The sequence below is a fragment of the Phallusia mammillata genome, chromosome 5 (assembly GCF_965637545.1).
Source record: "Phallusia mammillata chromosome 5, kaPhaMamm4.hap1.1, whole genome shotgun sequence".
NCBI classification, from domain to species: domain Eukaryota; kingdom Metazoa; phylum Chordata; class Ascidiacea; order Phlebobranchia; family Ascidiidae; genus Phallusia; species Phallusia mammillata.
The window spans coordinates 13226298-13248566 of NC_137256.1; the positions used below are offsets into that span (position 1 = coordinate 13226298).

General features: G+C 35.0%; 2 protein-coding genes and 1 long non-coding RNA gene across 5 annotated transcripts; 2 read left to right on the forward strand and 1 right to left on the reverse strand.

Moving 5' to 3' along the window:
- The first annotated feature begins 1176 nt into the window (after positions 1–1176).
- Positions 1177–14527, forward strand: LOC145228282 (adenylate kinase 9-like). Its single transcript, XM_080093290.1, has 35 exons — positions 1177–1394; positions 1723–1786; positions 2009–2123; positions 2359–2506; positions 2674–2853; positions 2960–3088; positions 3160–3336; positions 3446–3562; positions 3622–3819; positions 3888–3968; positions 4043–4166; positions 4431–4558; positions 4850–4992; positions 5961–6095; positions 6264–6342; positions 6409–6538; positions 6638–6709; positions 6801–7013; positions 8381–8556; positions 8634–8891; positions 9007–9135; positions 9223–9365; positions 9427–9646; positions 9958–10107; positions 10176–10283; positions 10487–10714; positions 11282–11501; positions 11623–11824; positions 11881–12048; positions 12261–12457; positions 12600–12806; positions 13084–13243; positions 13425–13589; positions 13737–13888; positions 14050–14527. Exons 1-35 carry the CDS (start codon positions 1284–1286, stop codon positions 14259–14261), a joined length of 5439 nt encoding a protein of 1812 aa, XP_079949416.1. The 5' UTR covers positions 1177–1283; the 3' UTR covers positions 14262–14527.
- On the reverse strand, positions 6209–15468 carry LOC145228285 (uncharacterized). The gene is made up of 3 exons (XR_013860057.1): positions 15135–15468; positions 7336–7446; positions 6209–6929 (listed from the first exon to the last, which is right to left on the reverse strand). It is a non-coding gene; the product is annotated as an uncharacterized LOC145228285 (long non-coding RNA).
- Positions 15469–15636: 168 nt separating this feature from the next.
- On the forward strand, positions 15637–21074 carry LOC145228283 (FAS-associated factor 2-like). 3 transcript variants are annotated; one of them, XM_080093292.1, is made up of 10 exons: positions 15638–15819; positions 16921–17070; positions 17155–17357; positions 17601–17721; positions 17804–17996; positions 18704–18810; positions 19430–19582; positions 19649–19772; positions 20344–20453; positions 20715–21074. In XM_080093292.1, exons 1-10 carry the CDS (start codon positions 15736–15738, stop codon positions 20946–20948), a joined length of 1479 nt encoding a protein of 492 aa, XP_079949418.1. In that variant the 5' UTR covers positions 15638–15735; the 3' UTR covers positions 20949–21074. The 3 variants fall into 3 exon arrangements, with proteins under 3 accessions (XP_079949417.1, XP_079949418.1, XP_079949419.1); XM_080093293.1 differs by having other exon boundaries at positions 17158–17357; XM_080093291.1 differs by having other exon boundaries at positions 15637–15819; positions 19430–19772.
- The last annotated feature ends 1195 nt before the right edge of the window (positions 21075–22269 follow it).

Consider the following 22269-nt stretch of genomic DNA (forward strand, 5'->3'; position numbering starts at 1 on the left):
ACAATGGTTTGGAGTTTATGGCACATATGTAATTAGAACTTACAGAAGTTATGATCAACAAAAACCACATGTAATTAGAGAGCTTAATTCTATTTGATTTAATTCTGTGTTTTACACTAAAAACAAAAGGAGAGCAAACCTTAAAATTGTGTTTGTGGCTCATTTTCACTAACTGTTTCTCTATCACATGTTTTTTATGTTAAAAAAACCAAAAACCACAATTAGAGAAGTATACAATCACAAATATTGTTGCGCCCGTTCTAAATCAAACGGTCATGTGAGTTACTATGCTAAACAGAAGTCACAGGGAAAGTTTTTACGATACGGATAAAATCATTCCAAGTTGGGTTGCGTATTTGTGACCCCCTCAAAAGTGCTTGGCGACCCCTTTGGGGGTCACGACTCCCAAGTGAGAAACACTGACCTAAATCTAATTAATCATTCTAAAAATAGGTTTATGATAGGAATTTTATGGAAACAAATATTGGTAATGACAGCATAAGTTAGTGCCAAAGCGTTGAAAATAAAGTATGTCATTTTCTGGGCTACTATAATAATGGCAAAAAGTAAATCCCTTTAAAACATGTAAATGTACGCAATACTTTTGTTGGCCAGTTGTTAACGTCAAAAACTCTCCTCCCCTTCAGCACAAATTAAAGCAACTATATATAATTACAACTGTGAGCCAGAGAAAAGAAGGTTCATCTGCGGTTAGTATAATGTCGATGTGTGTCAAAAACTTTGATATTGTGGCGCTACGAGATTACATTTCATGGTAAACACTGGTTTTCCCGCCAAATATCTTTATACTTGAGTTTGGGGTAATACCCCTAAATATGGATTCAAACGTCGAATTTTTACCCAAACCCCAAAATATTGATACAAAAAGGTCAAATTTTTACCCAAACAGTAAAAACTTAAAATCAACAAAAGTATAATGTTTATTTTAAAACAAGTTTTTGAAAAAATAAAATAAAAATTATTGCCGAGTAAAGGTGGGCGGTTACCATGTTGTTATCGGTAACCATGACAACAGTGTTCAGCTTGCGAAGTGTGCCAGACGGGATTAGTGACTGCAGGTCTTTTTTACGAGTTTAATGGCTTACAACTAATACCTAAGTCTAAATACCCAAATATAAGTTACATCTAATTGTAAATTGTATCAGAAAGTTATCTGTTGAAATGTTTACTTTGAATTTTTAGTGATTTAAAGATTTTAAACACTGCACGGTGCACCCCAATTTAGGGCACATTGTTTCTTGATGTTAAAGATTATGTGAGCCATGTCTCCACAACCTACTAAAGAAAAAGCAGGTGATGACTTTGATGAAGATGTAACTGAACTTAAGTTTCTTCAGTCAAAACCAACATGCTTTATTATCTTGGGAAAACCGGTAAGTTTTTAATGTTTACATTCAAATCAATTTATTTTGAAACCTAATTTGTAAACCCAAAACAAAACCACTTATTTGATTAAAGCTTTTTAAGTGCTTTAAAACTTGTGGGATCAGACATGCAGAGGTGTAGTTTTAAATTGTTTATTTTTTTAATTGTTTTAAACAAAGAGAAACAGTGTTGTACACAATAATACTTTATTTAGATCTTGACACAAATTTGCTAATTCCAGTTTTACGAAACCTTTATACAAACCTAGTAGTATTTGGACATTTTGGTACTGATTGATAACTTTATTGACAATAATAATGGTTAATATATTTACAGGGATGTGGAAAATCGACACTGGCTCAAAAGCTTGCTCAATATTGGCGATGCGAGCTTGTAAATGGTAAGTGAGGCAAATTTATTTCATATTTAGATGTAGTTTAATTTGGTTGATGTTGTTTGTTTGCTGGCAATGTATTGGTTCATTTTATGTGATTGTTTTTTAGGCACAGACACCATTGTGAAAGAAATAGAGTATTGGTTCATTTTATGTGATTGTTTTTTAGGCACAGACACCATTGTGAAAGAAATAGAGTATTGGTTCATTTTATGTGATTGTTTTTAGGCACAGACACCATTGTGAAAGAAATAGAGTTGAACACAGATATTGGAAAGAAAATGCAGGAGGTTCTGTTCAAAGGGGAATCCCTTTCCAATGATTTTGTTCTACAATTGATAAGGTAACATACCCAGTCATACAGTTACTCAATGACATTTCTGTTAATACATTAGAGTATACTGGTCCTTTGCCATCCTTGTCCACATTCTTTGGTAATTTAACCTCTTATGTTGAGTAGAAACCCTTGCATAATTAAAGCAATTACTGTACCCAAAATCTAAGAAATGTGAAATTAGGAAAATTGCAGGTACTAAACATTTACTGTTTTTGAGAGATTTAATATTAATATCACACAGAGAAAAAGTAACATCATTGGAAGTTGCTCATTATGGCTATGTTTTGGATGGTATGCCTGTAATAGATGACAATGCGCTGTCAATTCATGAACAGATTGAAATGATTCACAATTGGAAACTATCACCTGACATTGTCATTAACATCAAGGTATATTGCTAAACTGCAAAACATTTAAAACTGTTTTTTTGCCAAATATTGCATTCTGCTTGTTACTTACCAAATCTGTAGAACAATTTCTGTAAACATGGATCACTAAATATATTTTTTGGGGTAATCACAAAAAAATATTTATACAATTTACAAATCTGGTTCAGTGTCCAGATGTTGACATTCTTTCAAGAAGAGTGGGTTTTCGTACGGATTCATACACAGGTGATGTGTATCCTCAACTAAGGTGGGATCCACCACCATCAAGCCCTAATAAGTCAGCTGTGGAGGAAGGTGAAGGAGAGGGGGAGGAAGAAGGAGAAGACGATGAGGGTTTTGGAGAAGAGGTTTTTATATTGTAAAGCCTAGTTTAAATTGTGCTGAAGGGTGATGAATGCATTAGCTTTTATAATCTTTGTTTGTGTGACATTGTTTTATAAACAAATTTATTAGGTTGTGTTGGACTTTCCTGAGATTGACAAGGAATCAAAAAACCGATTGGTGCATGCCCCAGAACATTTAAAAGATCATGTTGAACATGCTAACACTGCATTTAAAGACATTGCTCTGACAAAAATAGAGGTATTTAATGCACAACATAAACACTTCTCTTTGTTCAATGTGTTTCATCAGAAATACTATTTTTCCTGCAGGGTTACATTGCCGATCACAACCAACAGTATGTCATTGAGTTGGATGGAAATCTTGCTCCAATGAACATATTTAGGCAGCTTCTGAATAAACTTGACACATACACATTTCGTCGTGCAGTTGTTCCAATGCGGTTGCAAAACCCAGATGAGGAGGAGTTGCCTGATGAGATTGAAACCGTAAGTTTACATTATTTTCATCCAGTTGTAAACAAAAAAAATTTAATTGAAAATATTCAGCCCTTCTAGTTGGTAAGCAACACTTTTGCATGTCGCTTCTATCTTTTAGGATGAACTATTAAGGATGTTGGCATCTTATCAAATGCCTGCTCCTCGCTATCGTTGGAGAAGATCAAAATGGGGGAGAATATGCCCAGTTTCTTTAAAAGAGGGCAACATTTTTCAGGTGATTATTTATGGAAATTAAATAACTCCACAGCTGCTGACTTCATGTTACGTTTTCAGGGCAAACCTGATTTGGCTGTGAGTTTTTTGGACAAGATCTATGTGATGTCATCACCAGAGGCAATGACCAAGTTCTTAAAAAACCCACGGCCCTATTTAATGCCACCAATGCCAGCACCACCTTGCAAAATTGCTGTGCTTGGTTTTCCCAAATCTGGAAAATCTACTTCTTGCCGCGCATTAGCTGAAAAGTACCAGGTTAGATCATAAAACATAAATGTAAGCATCCATTATACATAATTGTTAAAAATAAAACTGTTATCCAGGCAACTGTTTTGGACATGAAGGAATTAATGAGAGACAAACTGGTTGAAGCAAAAGCTGAAGTAGTCCTTAAGGCCAAACAGGTGACAATATTTCTACTTATGAATAGAAAAAATATGTTTTGGCCAACTTTTTGTCACAATCTTCTCTATTTTAGGAAGCATTAGAATCTGCCATCAACCTTGTTCAAAACAAGTTGGAGCAGGAAGCCTTGGAGAGAAATGAGGCACGTAAGGCAAAAGCATTAGAAGCTGAAGCTGAAATTGAAAATGCAGCAAGAGGTAAAATGATTTTTGATAAATTTGGTTAGTTGTTTGTGTTGGTTTCCAGTAAAATTTAACTTTTGCAGGTTTATAATACAAATTGGTTTATTTTAGTATTTCTTATTGTAATGTTTTGACAGGATTGATATCCATTGACAACTACCGGTGATTAAACATTTGATCATGTTACAATAAATTAAAAATCTTATTTCCTATATTTATCTATTTACTATTAAACTAACACCAGTTTTTAAGCATTGTGATGGTTTGGTTTTACAACAGAAGATGAAGATGAGTCAAATGAAGCATCTGACAGTTTCAATCTCACAAGAAATGAGGACAGTCTAGCTGACACATTGGATGCCCGGGAACCAAGTCCAGTACCTACGGTTACCGAAGAACATGATGAGGTATTTTTTCCAAGTAGTTTTAGCTTGTTTGTTTAACACAACTAACTTAGGTGCTTGTTGGGCTTTGTTCTCCACAGCTTTAGTGGAAAAGCTTTAAATGTCACTTCACAAAATATACAAACAAATCTATAACTTTTGTAAATAAATATCTATGACTTGTAGCATTGTAAATACACTTCAATGTATATCTATGCCATTGCTTTATTGTACCTCTATATTACTGGTATAACATTCATTGCATGTGTTCAAATATTTCAATGCATTGCAGTGATTTATAGGTTTTTGACACAGGTGAAAAAAATTGTTGATGAGGCTGTGAAATCGGCAGAGGCTCGAGATATCAAACTTCCACCACATGATTATGTGAATGTGTTAGAGCAAGCTATTGAAAAACTAATCGAAGATAGACTGAAAGAGGATCCAGATGCTCCGAAGTAATGATTTTCATACTTGTATTTTATGAAGAAAAAAAAGTCATACACTTTATAGCAGGGGTGTCAAACTCGTGGGGTTTGGGGGCCACATTGCAGTTTGAAGTTATGCCGAGGGCCGCATGTGATTTTTAATCTAGTTTTATACACTTAAACAACCTTTTCGCTACGACGACCGCATTGCAGATCCTTATTTCACCAACAGCCGCCAATTATCTGCTGGTTTTTGTTTTAAAATTACAGATGTAAAGAAAAAGGTTTATATCATATATATACCATCTACTGACGTCCCCAAAAGCCCAGATTAATTTCCAACTTGATGTACAGATTGAGCTGCACAATGTGAAAATCAGTTTTAACTGTTAATTACGTCAGAATCTATATTGTGACGCATTTCGTACCTGTTTTTTCACATTGTTTGCGGGTGTGTAATGAAAAACACAATAGGCCTACAAAAAATCTATCGCATATGGCTGCTAGGCTGGTAATACTCTTTTCAGTAACACAAAATCAGTTTGAAAATTTGGGCAGTTTGAAAATCAAATGTTTTGGCAAAGGAGTTTATTTACATCACGGCCGCTAGTACATATATTTTAATGCGGTCGTACGGCCACAGGTTGTACACCCTTGACTGAAACTTTGAGGAACGGTTTAATTACTATCGTTTCTATTCATAACATATGAATATGTATTTATAAATTAAATTTCGGTAAATGTCTGTTTAAATAATGGCTTTCACTTTGAAAAGTAAGAAAAATTTAGTATAGTTAGATAAAAATCTGACAAAATACTACAATTGTTGTTGACTGTTCGGGGGCCGCATTGGAGGGCTTCGTGGGCCGCATGTGGCCTGCGGGCCGCAAGTTTGACAGGCCTGCTTTATAGTCTAATATATTTCTGCCATACATTTTACCAAAAACTGGTCACATTAAACTGAATAGTTGATATCTAACTAATACATTGTTCTGTAGGAGTGGTGGATGGGTTTTGGATAACTTTCCTGAAAATAAGGAACAATGGGCTGTGATGGTGGAAAAATCAATAGTTCCTGATGAAGTTGTGTTTTTAGCTGATAAAACACCAAACGTGGAAGTCATTAGACAAAGGTTGGTTATATAAATTAATCAATAGCATTGCATTACCACTTTTAACCAATTAGTGTCTTGCAATTCAATTTACACTTATTTGTGTTGAACCCATTATTATAACTGTCAAAAACAAACATGTGACAGTTATGTATTTGACTCTAAAAGTTCGTTGTTATTACTTTTCAGATATTATGAAATGAACAAGGAAGAGATTACTATTGCATATAGGGAAAGACTAATAGGTGAAAAAAAGAGAAAACTTCAGGTAAGTCAAAACTGTAGAACAACAATAAATAGAACTACAAGTTCATATTTTATCTGTACATTGCAGGAAGAGGAAAATGAACAAAATCGTATCAAGCAAGAAATGGAGGAACAAGCCCAGCTTGAAGCAGAAAAGGCAGAAAAGACTGAAACAGCAGATGGTGAAACTGATACCGAAGCAAGCAAAGCAGAAACAGGTGTTCAATCACTTTTTGGTGTACATATTATAAAAAATATGTGATTTCATACTAAAACATACATTTAAAAACATACATGTGTGCATTTTAATAAAACAGATGAAAATGAAAGCAGGAAAGAGCCCACACCACCAATGCTCGATGATAAAACTATAAATGATCTTCGCAAAGGTCAGTACAAAAATCAAAAAGTTTACAAATTTTAAAAGTAAAAATTAAGTTTTAGTTTCTGCAGTTAAATACTTATTGAACATTATTGTAGAAATTGAGGATCTTCGAGACAATTATTTGGGTGTGCCATCCTATGATGCTCCAGAGTTTCAAACTTTGAGAGATATGCTTCAGGAGTTTGACAAGGAATGGGGAGCATTACAGAATGCTGTCACAGGATCTGCAACAAGCAAACCCATAACTATTGACATCATGGATTTGACTACTGCACAGATTATAGATATTGTGGTCAAAAAAATAGAAAGTAGGTAATTTTTTTCATGTTGAATTGAGATTTTATTCACATCTTCTTGGTTTAGGTAGTTTACATATTCTTTAGATCAGGGGTGTCCAACCCGCAGGAAGGTTTTGAGTGGCCCACGCAGTATTTTTTGAAAAGACTTATATTATTAATTTAATCGCCCACATAATTTATGAAAAACTTTCATTCCGAAAAATTAGCATTTATTTTTTGATTTAACTTTTTGTTAATAGAGTGATATAAAACTGTTCAAGTTACTGTTATTGCATCACAATGCACATAGTTACGCATCACCCTTTTTATATTGTTACGTCCACAATCTTACTCAAAATCATTCTTTCACAAGTCAGTCAGTAATATTTCTTGCTTCATTGAGGTACATCTGATAACGGAGACTCGCGCAAAACGCATTTAGCAGTGAAATATCTTCTGCACTCTGCAATGATATAGATTAACCTATGCCTAGAAAACGAAAAGCAAGTAACGCTAACTGAATATTCCAAGAAGGGGGACATATGACTTAAAATCCCCTGTAAGATCAGTAATTTCTGACAGCCATATGGAAAACTCATTTCGCATTGCTACATCGTCCATCTTACCGAATATTGTCAAACTTGTTAGAGATAAACAGGGCCAAACTTTAGTTTGAAATGTCGACGTGTAGTAAAACTTTGCAGACTTTACCATTTCTTGTTGTGTTTATTGTTCTTATACTTGTAAACGAGGATAATACACATTTCTAAGATATGAATTCCGGTAACAGGATTTTAATTATAAATTACAAAACAGCCGTTTCTAAGATTACAAATTAGCAGTAACACTTAAGTGGCCCGCACAATTATTCGTAAACCGCATGTGGCCCTTTGACCAAAAAGGTTGGACACCCCCTGCTTTAGATGATCTGTTTTGTTTATGCATTGCCTGACCCTGAATTGGTATGAGCATTGTTGAGAAAAAATATTGTACTTTTAAGGACTTAAAATTTAAGTATATTTTATGAATAAGCACTGAATATAAACATAAGACATTAGGTTTGTTATCTAATCATATGTGCCTTAGCAATTACATTTTGCAAACATTGGATAACAGTAAAAACATTTTAGTGTTTGTAAAAAAAATCAAAATGTAATCACTTTAAATGCTGACAATCCGTCTCCTTATCAAGCACATTAAGAATTTGTGTTTGAATGCAGCATGAGATGTAATGTTAAGGGTCAAACATGTAAAAATGTGTATGACAAGTAAAAAAGTTTCTACCTGAGCCAAGACATCATTTGTTAATTGATCATTGTAATTGGTTTGATGTTCTTGGTCTCCGGCACAGGGTATGTTGTATTTCCAGCATTTTAGGAACTAATATTTTGTTTTAGGTATGTTTGGATACAGAGCATGGGATTTCTCAGGCCTAGATCTTGATGAAGAAGAAGAAGATGCAGGAGCAGAAACAGAGATGGGAGGAGAACAAGAAGAGGAAGATGAAGAAGCTTTGCAACACAAAAAGAAACATTTTGGATTTTCCAAACATTATGATCCTGTTGCACTAAAGGTAGCTTTTGTTGGGCAACAAATACTAATGCTAGAATTTGGTGGTGGTCTAAATAAATACAAATTATTTTATGCCAGAATGAAAATGTACTGTGGCCTGGAAATCCTGATATTGCAGCCAAGTATCGTGAGCGGATTTACTACTTTAAATCTACTGAGTTCAGGGAGGTGTTTGTTCAAAATCCAGTACCTTTCCTACCAAAGAACAAGTCTTTGTCTCCTCCACCTCCAAGGATTCTAATTCTTGGTGCACGTGGTGCAGGAAAAACATTGCATGGAAGGTGGCTTGCTGAGAAACTAGGAACATTTCACATATCTTTTCGGGAACGATTGCAGGTTGTTTTAAACTTTCTACATAGCATAATAAAAATCGAAAGTATTGTCATTCTAAATGTAAAACGAGCAGGTTAAAAACTTTTATCCAACTTTCTTTTATAATTTATACTAATAGGAACTGATTTTGCCCAAAACTGGAAGAAAGTTGGGCCCTGAACATGAAGAAGAGAAACTTCTAAACAAAGAGCTATCTGTCACTGTTGAAGAAGCTGTAAAGAAAGCGCTGGAAGCAGATCCTGATCAGGTGTGTAATGAAATTATTAGGTAACATTAAGTAGTTACTTATATGTTAATCCTTGACTCTTTTTAAAACTAATAAAAACGTTTTTAGAGTAATCCACTTGAAGAAGAAGAAAAGTTTGATTTAACTGATGAGGAAGAAGCAATTAAATCCAATCTGGAAGATGATGAACCTCTTCCTCCTGAAATTATGGAAAAGATTGTTCCTGGATGGTGGAGAAGAGAGCCATACAAGTATTTAATATATACTTTTGAAGAAAAATTATGATTACCACTTTCATATAAATTTTTACAGGTCAACTGGATTTGTGCTTGAAGGATTCCCACGTACTGTTGAAGAATGTCAGTTTCTTGTACAAACTGGTCTTTATCCTGATGCAGCTTTACTGCTTATGGTTGAGGACAAAGATGTGATTACTCGTCTGCTGCCAGGAAGAATGGAAAAGTGGATAAAGCGGCGCAATCATCAAGATGAAAAGAAGAATAGAATCCGGGAGGAAAAAGACAAAATAAAGGTGGATTTAGAATTGATTTTGTGTGTCTTTACTTTTGTCCACCTTTGTTTATCAAACCCTAACTTAACCAAGTTCTATTATTACTCCCAAAGTGTACACATTATAAAAAAAGTAAGCATATTTTTTGTTACATTCTAATCTTTAATCGATGATTTCACTTCGATACCACACCAATAAATTGCCGAAAATAAATGCCATATCAGTAAAAGGCTATAAGATTGAGCCTTGTACTGGTATCAAGATTGGAAGTAAACACCCTCTTTTTTTTCTTTTTTAATTGTTTTAATTTATGTTTTATATTAAAACTACAGAATGAAAAAATAGAAGCAAGAAGGGCTGTTTTGTTGGCTGAAAGAGAGGAAAGGAGATTACAACGAGAAGCGGAAAGACATGAAAATGAAGAGGAAGAAGAAGATGAGGAAGAAGATGACATTGATGAAATTCTTGCTAACGAATTTGAAGTGGGTTTTTAAACTAAAGTAACAATATTTGTTTGGAGACAAGACTATCTTTTGCTAATTTAATTCAGGATGAGGAAGAAGCTGAAGAGGAGGAAGAAGAACAAGAAGAGGATGCACGGGACAGAATAAGAGGGGAATATGGGGAATGGTTTGATGATGATGTTAGCAAACTACAGGTATATCTAAACTATCCCATTTTTTATGTAAGCCTGATTATAACAATACCAACACATTTTTTTAAATCCTTGGTGAACAAATATCTAATTACCACAAAAAAACTGAAAGGCTGTTTTTAACAAGTATTTATTTGGATCTAACTTTATTCTATTTGTTGTCGATTAATATTCTTTCATGAAAAACATTGTGTATATTTTTGTAGATGGTTCAAGAACAACTTGAAGAATGCTCCATTCCCCGCATTGAAGTCCAAGCCAGTAGAAAACCTCCAGTAGTGAAGTACTTGGTTGAGACCAAGATGAAAGCCATTCTTGAGCACAGAAATGGAATTTTTGAGCGTGTTTACCCATTAAGTCAAGCTGTTGCGGACAGAATGTTGACATCAGGATATAAGCATCCAAGTTCATTTGGAAAATGGGACCCTGTCAATGTGAGTTAACTACATACAACTTTGATTATTTGAAATATGGACAATATTTTCAAAGTTTAGTAACATCGCACAATTTGTTTTGAGTTAAACCTTTAGGATGTAAATTTATCAATGCTGTAAAATTTCAATAAACATTCGAACATAAAAAATAGAATGCTCTGACAGAAGACTCAGGCACATCATCTAATATCACTCTTTGGTCAGTTTTTTTAATATAAATAGATGAAATCTTTGCCGGTGGAAACTTCAGTTAAAATTTGAATTTAAGTTTAGGGCCTGTTAGGTGGGTTGTATCTGCTTGGTTTGCATGGGTAATTTGAGCTATCGATAGCAGACATAAATTTGCTGTCTGAAAGTAATGTTCATTTTTCCTATCATACTGGTCCACATTGATTGTCTTTGGTTGGTATGCTATAGAAATATGCCACAAAAACATCTTAGCCCTGTTTCTACAGCAGACTAACATGAAACTCATATGGTGAAATATAGTCAATCAAAATTATGCCAGTCACAAACATTGGTAAAAAAAACTTTGTGTTAAACAATGTCAAAATTCTACTTTGACAGCTGCATGAAAAGGATGATGTGTTACAGTCGGTTCCAAGTATGGGCAACCCATTGCTTCCAGTTGCTTACAATCAATTTGTCTATTACCTGTCCACTATTGATTCAAGAAATAAGTTTATCGCTGACCCTGCTCGTTATATCCAGAGTACACATCAGGCCAAACCTGTTGTGCCAATTCAAATAGCAGTGGTTGGTCCACCCAAATGTGGAAAATCAACCTGTAAGTTTTGTATCCTTATTGGTAATTTTGCTGCTAGGACAAAAATCAAATTAACAATTGTTTCACATTTGTCAAACAAATTTGATCTACCATGTTAATCTGTCAATAAATTTGTATCCAGTGTCAAAACGATTCGCTGATGACTATGGAGCAAGCCACATTTCTGTTGGAAAATGTATACGGGAAGTTTTGGAAAAACAACCAAATTCTGTCCTTGCAACACATGTCAGATCACACTTGTATGATGGCTCAATAGTTCCAACCAGCTTGGCAGTTGAATGTCTAGCAACCACTCTACTTGACACTGTTTGTTCTACGAGAGGGTAAAAACAGTAAAAACAAAACAAATTTTCTGTGTTTTAATTGTACCTGCTTTTAGTTATGTATTAGATGGTTTTCCAAACACTGAAGAGCAAGTACAGATGCTTCATAAAAAAGGAGTGTGCCCTGTGAAAATTATTGAACTGAAAATTGATGAAAAAGAGGTATTATTGAGAGCCGAAAAAGACCGCCTTGCTAACACTGTTGACTATGCAGTTCATGACAGGCAAGTGGCGGCATTTATTTCCATCTTAGTTACTTGCCAAAAATCAAACAAAATTGTGAAAAAGTATATATCATCAGTGTTACATAATCTGGTTCTGTTTTGAAAAAAATATATTTAAAGTTTCCTTTTTTGTAAGTCTATGCTTTACATTCTTTCACCTTACTTAGCCGTAGAATCTAATGATTTTTGTACAATGTACAACTTGTTTTTAGTGATAAAATTACTGTTTTGAAACACACATGCTACAAGGAACACATTGAACCAGTCCGTACATACTATGAAAAGGAACATCAAAATTGGCTCCAGCTTGATGGGAAGATATCCAAGTGGAAATTGTGGATGTCAGTTTTAGTACATACCAAGGAGGGTGTAAGAAAAATTCAAAACTACTTGGATCATATTGCAAGAGGTCAGTATGAAAACAAACCACAATGCACAATTTAAGATGTTCACACAGTGTAGGCAAAACTTCCCCCCTTTTTTATAGTTAATGTGTTTTTAAACTTTTCTTGTGTGATAACTGAATCAAAAATATTTTGGGCCAATTTTAGGAGAAGCAGCTCGTCTTTGTGATTTGTGTATCAGCCCAGAGGAATTTAAGCCAAGACTTGGAGAATATGGACAATATTGTCCTGTCAGTTTGAATGCAAGAGATGAACTTGTGGATTGTTCCACCACCAGTTCATTGGAGTTTGCAGTAGAATTTCGATCGAAGTATTACAAACTAGCTTCCAAAGAAGACTTGATGGTATTTCTAGGTAACTTTTCTAGGGTTTTCTAAGTAATTTAAATACTAAGGGCATAATTTTGAACCTATGCTCATACAAAAATCGTCCTGAATCACATTCGCCTAGTACAGACAATTCTAGCATACAAAACTGAAGTTTTTAGTACACTTGAATTAGTCTGTGTTTTTTAATGGGGGGATGTAATAATAGTAATACTGTTTTTGCATTTATAAATAGTATCCTAAGTTCTAAACAAAAAATAAAACATATTTAAAATGATAAATTTTAATTTTAAACTATATTGCAGCGAATCCCCAGAAGTTTGTTCCTCCCATTGCTGCAAAAACTCTACCTAGTCCTGATGCATTACCGAAGCGCAGATCTCGCACTGAAGTAAAAGCTATGTTTCCAAAACAGATTGAACTAAATGGATATTGCCCAGTTACGTTTTTTATGGGAAAACTTAGGTATGTTGCAGTTGTCCACTTCAAATTAATTGTTTTATGGCTGTAGCAAGAACCAGATAAGTGATGTGACCTGTATTATGTATTATATACACCGGTCAGATATTATACTTATAATACCTGTATTAATAATTGCTGTATTTTGTGTTTGTTGACCAGCAAAGTAAATTTGAGTACAAAACAGGTATGAAGGATTGGTTGAAGGTAATGCAGACTTTATGGTGGAGTACAACAAAAAGCTGTATGCATTGGAAAATGAGGAAAAACTTGATTTATTTATGAAACGCCCTCAACTGTATTCTGATCTTAAACTTCCAAACAAGCTCCCACCAAAGAAGGAAATAATGAAGTAATTAGTTGCACTTTTTAATATGTTTTAGACCTATGGCATGAAATATTGGTAACAGACAATTCAGATATAACTTTATTTTTGAATAAACACTGTTACTCAAATAGGAGAAGTGGAGGTTATGCTGTTCTTTTCTTTTATGTTTAGCCTTACTAGCCTGCCAATGCTTGGGTATTTGGAACAAGGGGCAGCTAGCTGTATAATTAAGGCGCTGACTACAGCTGGTTGTTTCAAGCCAAAGTTTCCATTCTTATCAGTAAAGAAATCAGTACTAGTGTATATTGCAACACATTTAAAAGGTAAGTGGTGTGTTTATATATGCTACACATTTAAAAGGTAAAAGGTGTGCTTTATATATGCAGAGTTTGTATGTTGGACAGTCCTAATGTGTACACAAAATCTCCACTTTTAATTTTGTTTTCTCTGAGCTATTCTCATCAAGTTTAGTACTATCTTTTAGCATTCAACCCACGAAGTTCAAACTACAGTCGAACAAAGTACCAGAAAATGTTAAAAAGGTTGGAAGAATGTTGTATGTTGATCACCTACCTGGGATCAAACATGACACGTCGGTATATTGAACCGGACTTTCGCCCGATTCAATTTGATGAAAAAATGAGTTTATTTTTAAGCTTGGAAGATCACCCTCCCCAGAAAAATGGTGTAAAATAGCTATAGCATTGTGATTTTGTTGCTTTAAAAATTTTATTCTGCGTTGCGTTTTTAAATATATTTGTTTTAACATTTAACAACACAGTACAATGTGCTCTTATGGTATTATACATTTTTGTATGTTTGTTTTTTACACTACGACTACGTAATACATTTTTGTGTGTTTAAACAAAAAACAGTGCTGGTTTTAAGAAAATGTAATTTACAGTTCAGGGTTTAGTTCCATTCCATATCCCAGGTTATTTCAATTAATGAAAAACATACCGTCACTACTGCATTAATTGGCAACAAACGTGAATAAACAGGCGACACACAACGTTCCAATATAGATGGGTTTTGTTCGTCATAAACAGTTAAAGCTATACCCAAAACTAGTAGATGGGATATGTGATGCGGTCCTCGGCCGTTGATAGCAAAAAGGTTGTGCACCCCCGCAATATAAAAATCACCAAGCAAGCCCTAAATAGCTGCGCAACGTCTGGTAATACAGTAAATTTCTAGAATTGCAAACTATGGTCATAAAAGTTTTGTTACTACATTTGCCGCAAGTTAAAACGGAAGGTGGGCAACCTTTTTGCATGCGCGGGCTAAAAAGTAGTGATGCATTGCGGAGGCCGGCCGCAACGATAGTCATGCAATAACATTGCAAGTTTGTCTCTGTACGTAACAATGCCTATTCTTAGTAACAAACTATTAATATCAACGTTTAATGTAACAACTCTTTAGTACAAACAGAGCCACTATATTGTCAATTTAGTGGCTCTGGTACAAACATGGGATTTAACACATTACGCCCAGCCGATCAAAATAAAATACGAGTCGCGGGCCGTAGGTTGTGCACCCCTGGTCTAACAAAACATATTTCTGAGTTACCTTGTTGCCTTGTTGTTGTTACCGATTCTTGACTTGGCCGTCCTTGACAATTCCATTTCTATGGTACAGAAATAAAATTGGAAATTATTTAATCGTCCATCGGCTTTCATGCGTATCGGTAGTGACGATTGCTAAATCCAAAACTAATTTATTTATCGGTCCTCTATCTCTGTCTTTTGTACGTCAGCTTTCGGGTAATAATAATCGGTAGACGTGCTGTCGTAGGTCGGTTTCGTTTGTTGTGTATGTTGCAATGGTCACATGAATATTTTTAGAACCACTGGGCAAGCATTTCTGGCCATTCAGTTAAATGCTGGTGTATACATCTTTGCACTACTGGAAGTTGCCTTTACAATTCGTTTGTATGTGTACTGTGGTTCATTGGTTTTAGTGTTTTTTGCAAGTGACTATATTTTATTGAATAAATTTACCAACCCCTCACAAAAATAAACTAATACACCTGGCAGTATTAAACTCTGATATTGCTACCAACACAATATTGGAGATTTAAAATTAAAACATACTTGTTTTAGTGTATTAGCTTTAAATAGCAGATAGGATCTTATGTTTGCAACTGACTGCTGTGCACAGATTTGAAAAAATGTCCAGAACAGATGATGTTGCAGCTGATGGACCAAATTCAAACATATCGGTTGAACAAACTGAAAAAATTCTACATTTTCAGGTGAGAAAGAATTACTTTTTACCCAATAAAACAGGTTTTCAATATGGTTTATTAACTACCAAGTGATTTTTATCTTACTCAAGTGATTGAACTGCTCAATATGCACAAACCTTCTCCTTTATTGTTCTGATTGAAGTTGAACTGTTCGATATGGCTGTTCTGATTGAACTTCTCAATATGCACAACCTTTCTTTTATTACAAATGTTAGCGTTGTAGTCAGCCAGTCTGCAGAGTGTGGCAGCTGAACGCACAATTTTTTTTTGCCAAAAAAATTTTGCACGCCAAGTTTTGGGGTTTGCACGCGAAAATTTTGCACCAAAGGCAATTAATTCGCTTGTCTTGACCTCTTTTACTTGCTTTGTGCCTGCTAAAATAGGTATTGCACGCGAACTTACGGGTTGTGCATGCGCGCACGCGGGACATGTAGGTCCTGCACACACGAGATCTCGTAGGGAACTGCCATGTTCTACAGACTGGGTAATCAGGTTTTTCTTCTGATACAAAATAAACTTTTTTCTTTTTAAAATCTGTTGTAAAACAATGTGGACCAGATTCCTTTCATTAGTAATGCTTTGGCTTAGCTGCATTTTTTGTCAATAAAACCAAGTCATCTGATAAACAAGGTCTGGTCAATTTGTGATTTACTAGTTGCATCCCATTGTGTTAAGAGGATACAATTGTTATGGCAGAAGAGGTGTTCTGCTAGAGTGGTTTGTGGTGACAACCATATATTATCTTCTGATATCCTAGAGTACCTTACATTTCTTATTTATGGGTGTAAGTCTGTTCACATGAGCATGTAAATTTTAAAATTTACCCTCAAATTTACTCTGGTTTCGACGCCATATTCAGGGTAAATTTTTACTCAAATAGTAAGGCATGATTGAAAACCATTCTGTTGGAAAATATGGTTGTGTCATAGCAGTCAAGTTAAGACCATAACTGATAGGTCCACATTACAAAAAATATTAACATGAGTTATATGACTCAAAAGCAGAAGACTGCCATGTATTCAAACTTTTATCATTACTTAGTTGGTTTACCATAATATCCCATTGTATCTGGTTTATATACATATAAAATTTCCCCCATTTTTTCAGGATATAACTCAAGTGGATGATCTAGAAAGGTGTAGGACAATTCTTCAGCAGCACAATTGGAACATCCAAAGTGCTGTTCACTCAACTTTAAATGTTCCTGATCCTGAACCTCTGCCGCCTCCTCAACCTCAAGCACCTCAACTACTTCCAGTAAGCATGGCTATTGAACTAATGTAACAATGTATATTTGATGGAGGTTTTCTGATGTACTCATTTGAAATGTACTTTTGTTAGCAGAATGACAACAATCATGGTGTAAGAAACAGATTCTCTCCAACACATTCAATTCTGAGGCAACATCAAGTCATGCCTCGTCAAATGATTTATTTTGCTGGAAGGCATCGCCAGCAGCCACCACAGGGAATTTTCGGATGGGGCTTTTTCCTTCTGATATCTCCGATTAAATACACTTTTACTCAAGTTTTTGAAGTATTGCGGTATGTTTTTTTTTGTATGTCTGTTTGGTTAGTTAATATAATTGGTTGTTAACTTTTGGTGGGAAAGAAATGATTTGTTTTTAGTTTACCAACATTTAAATGAGAAATGCTTTTCCAATACACAGTTTACACACACCTCATTTAGGGATACCAGAAATTGTTGGGTAACACTTTAGTGTAGATTTTTTTGTGTTGTGTTTGACAAGGTTTTTCAAATCTTTTGATGTCTTTTACCTTATTCAGATTTGTCTGGAGAATATTTTTCCCTGATCCGAGAGAAATGGTAACGAATGCAGAAGGAGATGTAACAACATTTGTAAGAGAATTTCAAGACAAATTTCATACACATCCCAACTTTTTTGAGGTTTGTGTTAAAAAATAGCATGTGTTAAAAACAGTTCTTTGTGTGTTTTTCTCATTAAGGTAACATGATTTCTTTTCAAAAGGGTACATATGCAAAAGCACAAGCTGAAGCAAAAAAAGAGTTGCGTTTCTTATTGGCATTTTTACATGATCCAAAAGTTGAAGACTCTGAACTGTTTTGTCGTGAATCTCTGTGTCATAGTGATGTTGTTGAATTCATCAATCGCAACATGATTTTGTGGGGATGCTCAGTACAAACACCTGAGGGTTATCGAGGTAAGTGGGTAAAACTTTTGCTATGTGCTCAGAATATGTGTGGCTGAGTTTTGGGTGGTGATATCAACCCCGCCAAAATTCCTTACAAGTTTTAGCACTCTTGCATTAATGGCTTATCATAAAAACCAAACATACCACACAGTATTGGAAAGCACTACTATGTTAAAACTATAAAAACTAGAACAAAAAAGAACATAAACAAATGCCAAACACTGTCATACCTTCTAGAGAAAATGTCTCTTACTGACAATCTCAGATAGAAAGACTGTTTTGTGATTGTTTGAGCTCCATTAACAGAATCAGCAGATGTTATGGGTCAAACAGGATTATATGCAAAGATATACATTGCTAATACAAAGAAGTAGGCCACTAAATGGCATGTGCCCTTTTCCACCAAAAAGATTGAAAATTGTGTTACTGAATTCTTTAAATACACATTTTTTCGACAAACAGTTTTTTAAATTAACCAAAATGGATATTAGTGAATAATTCAGATATACCTACAATTAGTCTTGTTGGTTGTAAATTCACCCCTATGTTTGTGCATATTACTTGTTTCACATGTTCAATTCAATTAATTCATTTGTTTCAACTATTTATGTTTTAAAAAATCAATACAAAAAGCCAGCATGGTTATTTCAAAGCACTTCATTTTGGTTTCTTGTCATATTGAATCAACTGACCAAAAAACTATTTTGTGTCTGTAGTTTCAAAAATTCTGCGATACCCAGAATGTCCATCCATGGCTGTTGTTTGTTTGTTTCAAAATAAGATGACTGTAGTTGGAAGGTTACATGGTTATCTTTCGTCACAGGTATAGATATAATTACTTATCTCATAAATTTATGTAAAAAGTAGGACTGATTTTACCTTATCCTGCAATGCTTACTTTTCTAAGGTATGTGCATTTTACATGCACATCAAAAACAAGACATGCACACTGAAATACAGATTTCAAACCACACAGTGTAAAGCACATGATGATTTTTTCCGTGTAGATTGTCCAACAAATTTTGTAAGAAATGATTGGCATAAGACTAAGATAATTTGCAGATTAAGTATAATATTAAATTGCATTATCATTTTCTTTTTAACCAAGTTGCCAATAAAATGTTTCTGTGAATTGTGGTTTACCTCCAAGCCCCCAATGGTTGCCTCAGTAACCCTTTTTGAGGTTAATGTTCCCTTGTTTAAGGAGTTTTCCGAAACAAGACATTTACTCTGCACTGCACTAAGAAATGTCTTTAACAATGTTACAATTGCGCATACTTTACAGACTATTTAAAAATAGAAAGTATTTGCTGTACATGCACTGTGATACATCCAGTCTCCCATTTACTAACTTTTTTTGTGTGTGTCTTAAACAATCTTCCCCACATGACCCAATATTTTATTGGCACATTTATCACTGAAAACTATTTCTTTTGGTATAGGAGCTGATCAATAAGTTAAGCGAAATTGTGGAAGCTTATGAGTCTGTGTTGGTAGCTGCTCGCTCTGATCGCAATGCACTTATGCAAAACCAACTGATTCGCCAAGAACAGGATGCTGCTTATAAGGAATCACTGCAAAAAGACAAAGAAAAGGTGGAGTGTGCAAACGTTTGTTATTTTGATGGACCAAAGCCGTGTACGTTTCGTTTCATTTTGCAGATGGATAAAAAACTGAAGGAGGAGGAAGAGATTCAAAAGCAAAAGGAGAAAAAGGCTCAACTGCGTCGGGATAAGGAATTTGCTGAGGAAATATGCCGTCAGAGAAAGGAAAGCTGCAAGCAAGGTTTTTTGTGGTTTTTCATTCAATTGTTATTTTCATGATCCGGTTGCAGTTTTTTTAGATTCATATTTAGAACTTTGAGTCACAAGATCGTTACACATAAAGCGGCAATTAGTGTTTTAAAACGGATCTTTTGCGGAAGCCACCCAAATTTACTTGTACCAACTGCTATAAGTTCATGTTGTGACATTGTAACAAAACCGCCGATACACAAGCTTTGCTTTGGGAAATTTATTTTAGGCTTTTGAGTATATTTAGCCTGTATAAGCCAACATTTTATTTGAATGCTATTAACACCGCTTCTGGTACCGGGTTGGCCATCGATCGTCGTTTTTATGAATGTAAACCTGACCTGTATGGGCTACTTCATTTACTTCAGTTTAAAATTTCTACGGTCCAAATAAGAGAACGAATTACCTGATGGGAAAACCCTATCAAAACCAGGGATCAAGTGAATCTTTCTTTATCGTTTGAAAAAAAAGAAATAGTTCGACACAGTTGACTTCGCCGAACTTGAAAATCATGCCCGACTAAAAACAACATACATTCAAAAAGAATTTCCGTTGTGTCTTAGATCTTCGGGAGGAGCCTAACCAAGATCAGCCTGATGTTGTCACCCTGCTTATCAAAATGCCGGATGGTTCGCGTCTAAAACGACGATTTTTACCAACAGATTCTGTTAAAGTAAGTCAAAAGCTTGCTGCCTTGGTTGCGCCGAACTGTAGAAGTTAAACTTTGCTCAAATGTATATCTTAAATTCCCACATCGTAATTAACAGATTTGTAAAAACGGCATATTTACAAATCATTGACAGGAAGCAATACTGAGTTATGACTAATTTTTATTCATCAAAGCAGCAGATCTTGGCCTGTTTACAATCGACATTTGTATATACCCCGTGTGTACACTCCATTGCTGCTTTAACACATTTTTGATATTTTGCAGGCCGTTCACGATTACGTCTATTCCCACGAAAGCTCTCCGCCTCGCTTTAAGGTTTTCACCAACTTTCCGCGTCGTGCAATACCCGGATGTTCAACCGAAGAAATCGACGACGATGTGGATCTTCCTCTGCTTAAGGACGCTGGTTTTCACAGAAACGATAGTCTCTTTATCCAGTCTATGATTGATGACGATGATGATGATGAAGATGATTCGGATGAGGAGGACAATAGGTGACGCAGTTGCGTCGGTTTTCTGTGTTAGGGAATTTTAACTTATTTCTATGCCGACGTGTATGTTGTGTGTCGCTTGTTCGTTTTATTGGGAAAATATAAATGAAATATATGGTGTTTGTCAAACCAAGTCCGGGGATTTGCATTTTATTCTCGTTTAATGCCGAAATTCAGTTGAGAAGATTACTCGACAAATTTGATACTTTGTTCCCAGGTAATTTGATGGACCAAAACACAGATAAAGACAACTGAGTAACATGCGAGGTTTTAAATGTCATTGAAAAAACAATTTTTTTCCTTTTGTGCCGTTAAGCAACTTTGCGACCTATGAACACCAAAGATTGCGAATAGAGCGAATTCCCCTATTTAAACTCGGCTAAGTTTTTGTGAGTTGGATAACTTTTTGACTGGTAAACTTGAATGTATACTTTTTCACTATGGCAATTTGCATAAAAGTTAATTTCGATGTTGTTTGCAATATGTTATTTTTGTGATCTGATCTTATGTTGTGCGCTGCCCCGTTTGCTAGCATAAGAATTCAAACTGGTAATATTTATATTCGTCCTGACTGCGTGACCACTTGCAAATTTTGGAAAAAATGATGTTTCCTCTATTCAAAGCAATGTACATTTGAATTTGATAATGACAGAATCGCTTAGGTTTACATTTTAAATGTATAATATAAATTCCAGTTGTCTGCTTACATTTTAAATGTATAAACCAGGGGTTTCCAACACGCGGCATTTGAAAATGGCACACACGCTTTTGCACATTGAGATGGTAAACATTAGGATTTGTCACACAATCAAATTTGTTTCTATCGATTCTTCTTGGCCTTTATTCTAACTTTGGTAAAGATTATTATCAGTAGTAAGTTACACAACCCACTAATAAATTGTTCGTTTTTTGACAAAACTTAAGCCCCCTTGCCATAAGCGCAGAGTTTTAAAAAATGCCAGGGGTGCGAGTGCGACTTTTGATCAACAGCGCCGATCTCTATACCATGTGCATTATATGTACCCGTGCGATACTTGCGGTATGCGACTAATTACCAATGCCCTTTAAGTGTTTAGCCTGTAGATTCTGTCACATTATTCCGTAAATCAGTGGTTCCCAACCGCCGGTCCGCAAATTATTTTACTTTATTTATACTTTTTTTTAAAGTAGGCCTATTGCAAAGTTGTTGGCTGTAAAACTGGGGTAGCGTTCCACCGTTGATATCCGCAAAATTACTTAATAAAGCTTTTGTAACGTTTATGATTGTTTCGTCATAAACTGCGTCTAGCATTCAACATTTCTTTCTAAAACAAAGTTATTCTTCACTT

What these genes read in the sequence shown, in the direction of transcription:
- LOC145228282 (XM_080093290.1), top strand. Translation starts at nt 1,284, where the DNA reads ATGTCTCCACAACCTACTAAAGAAAAAGCAGGTGATGACTTTGATGAA. An exon ending in TTATTATCTTGGGAAAACCG is followed by an intron (nt 1,395 to 1,722) that starts GTAAGTTTTTAA and finishes ATATATTTACAG; the next exon opens with GGATGTGGAAAATCGACACT. An exon ending in CAAATGTGGAAAATCAACCT is followed by an intron (nt 11,502 to 11,622) that starts GTAAGTTTTGTA and finishes ATTTGTATCCAG; the next exon opens with TGTCAAAACGATTCGCTGAT.
- LOC145228283 (XM_080093291.1), top strand. Translation starts at nt 15,736, where the DNA reads ATGTCCAGAACAGATGATGTTGCAGCTGATGGACCAAATTCAAACATA. An exon ending in AAGCACCTCAACTACTTCCA is followed by an intron (nt 17,071 to 17,154) that starts GTAAGCATGGCT and finishes TACTTTTGTTAG; the next exon opens with CAGAATGACAACAATCATGG. An exon ending in TACCAACAGATTCTGTTAAA is followed by an intron (nt 20,454 to 20,714) that starts GTAAGTCAAAAG and finishes GATATTTTGCAG; the next exon opens with GCCGTTCACGATTACGTCTA.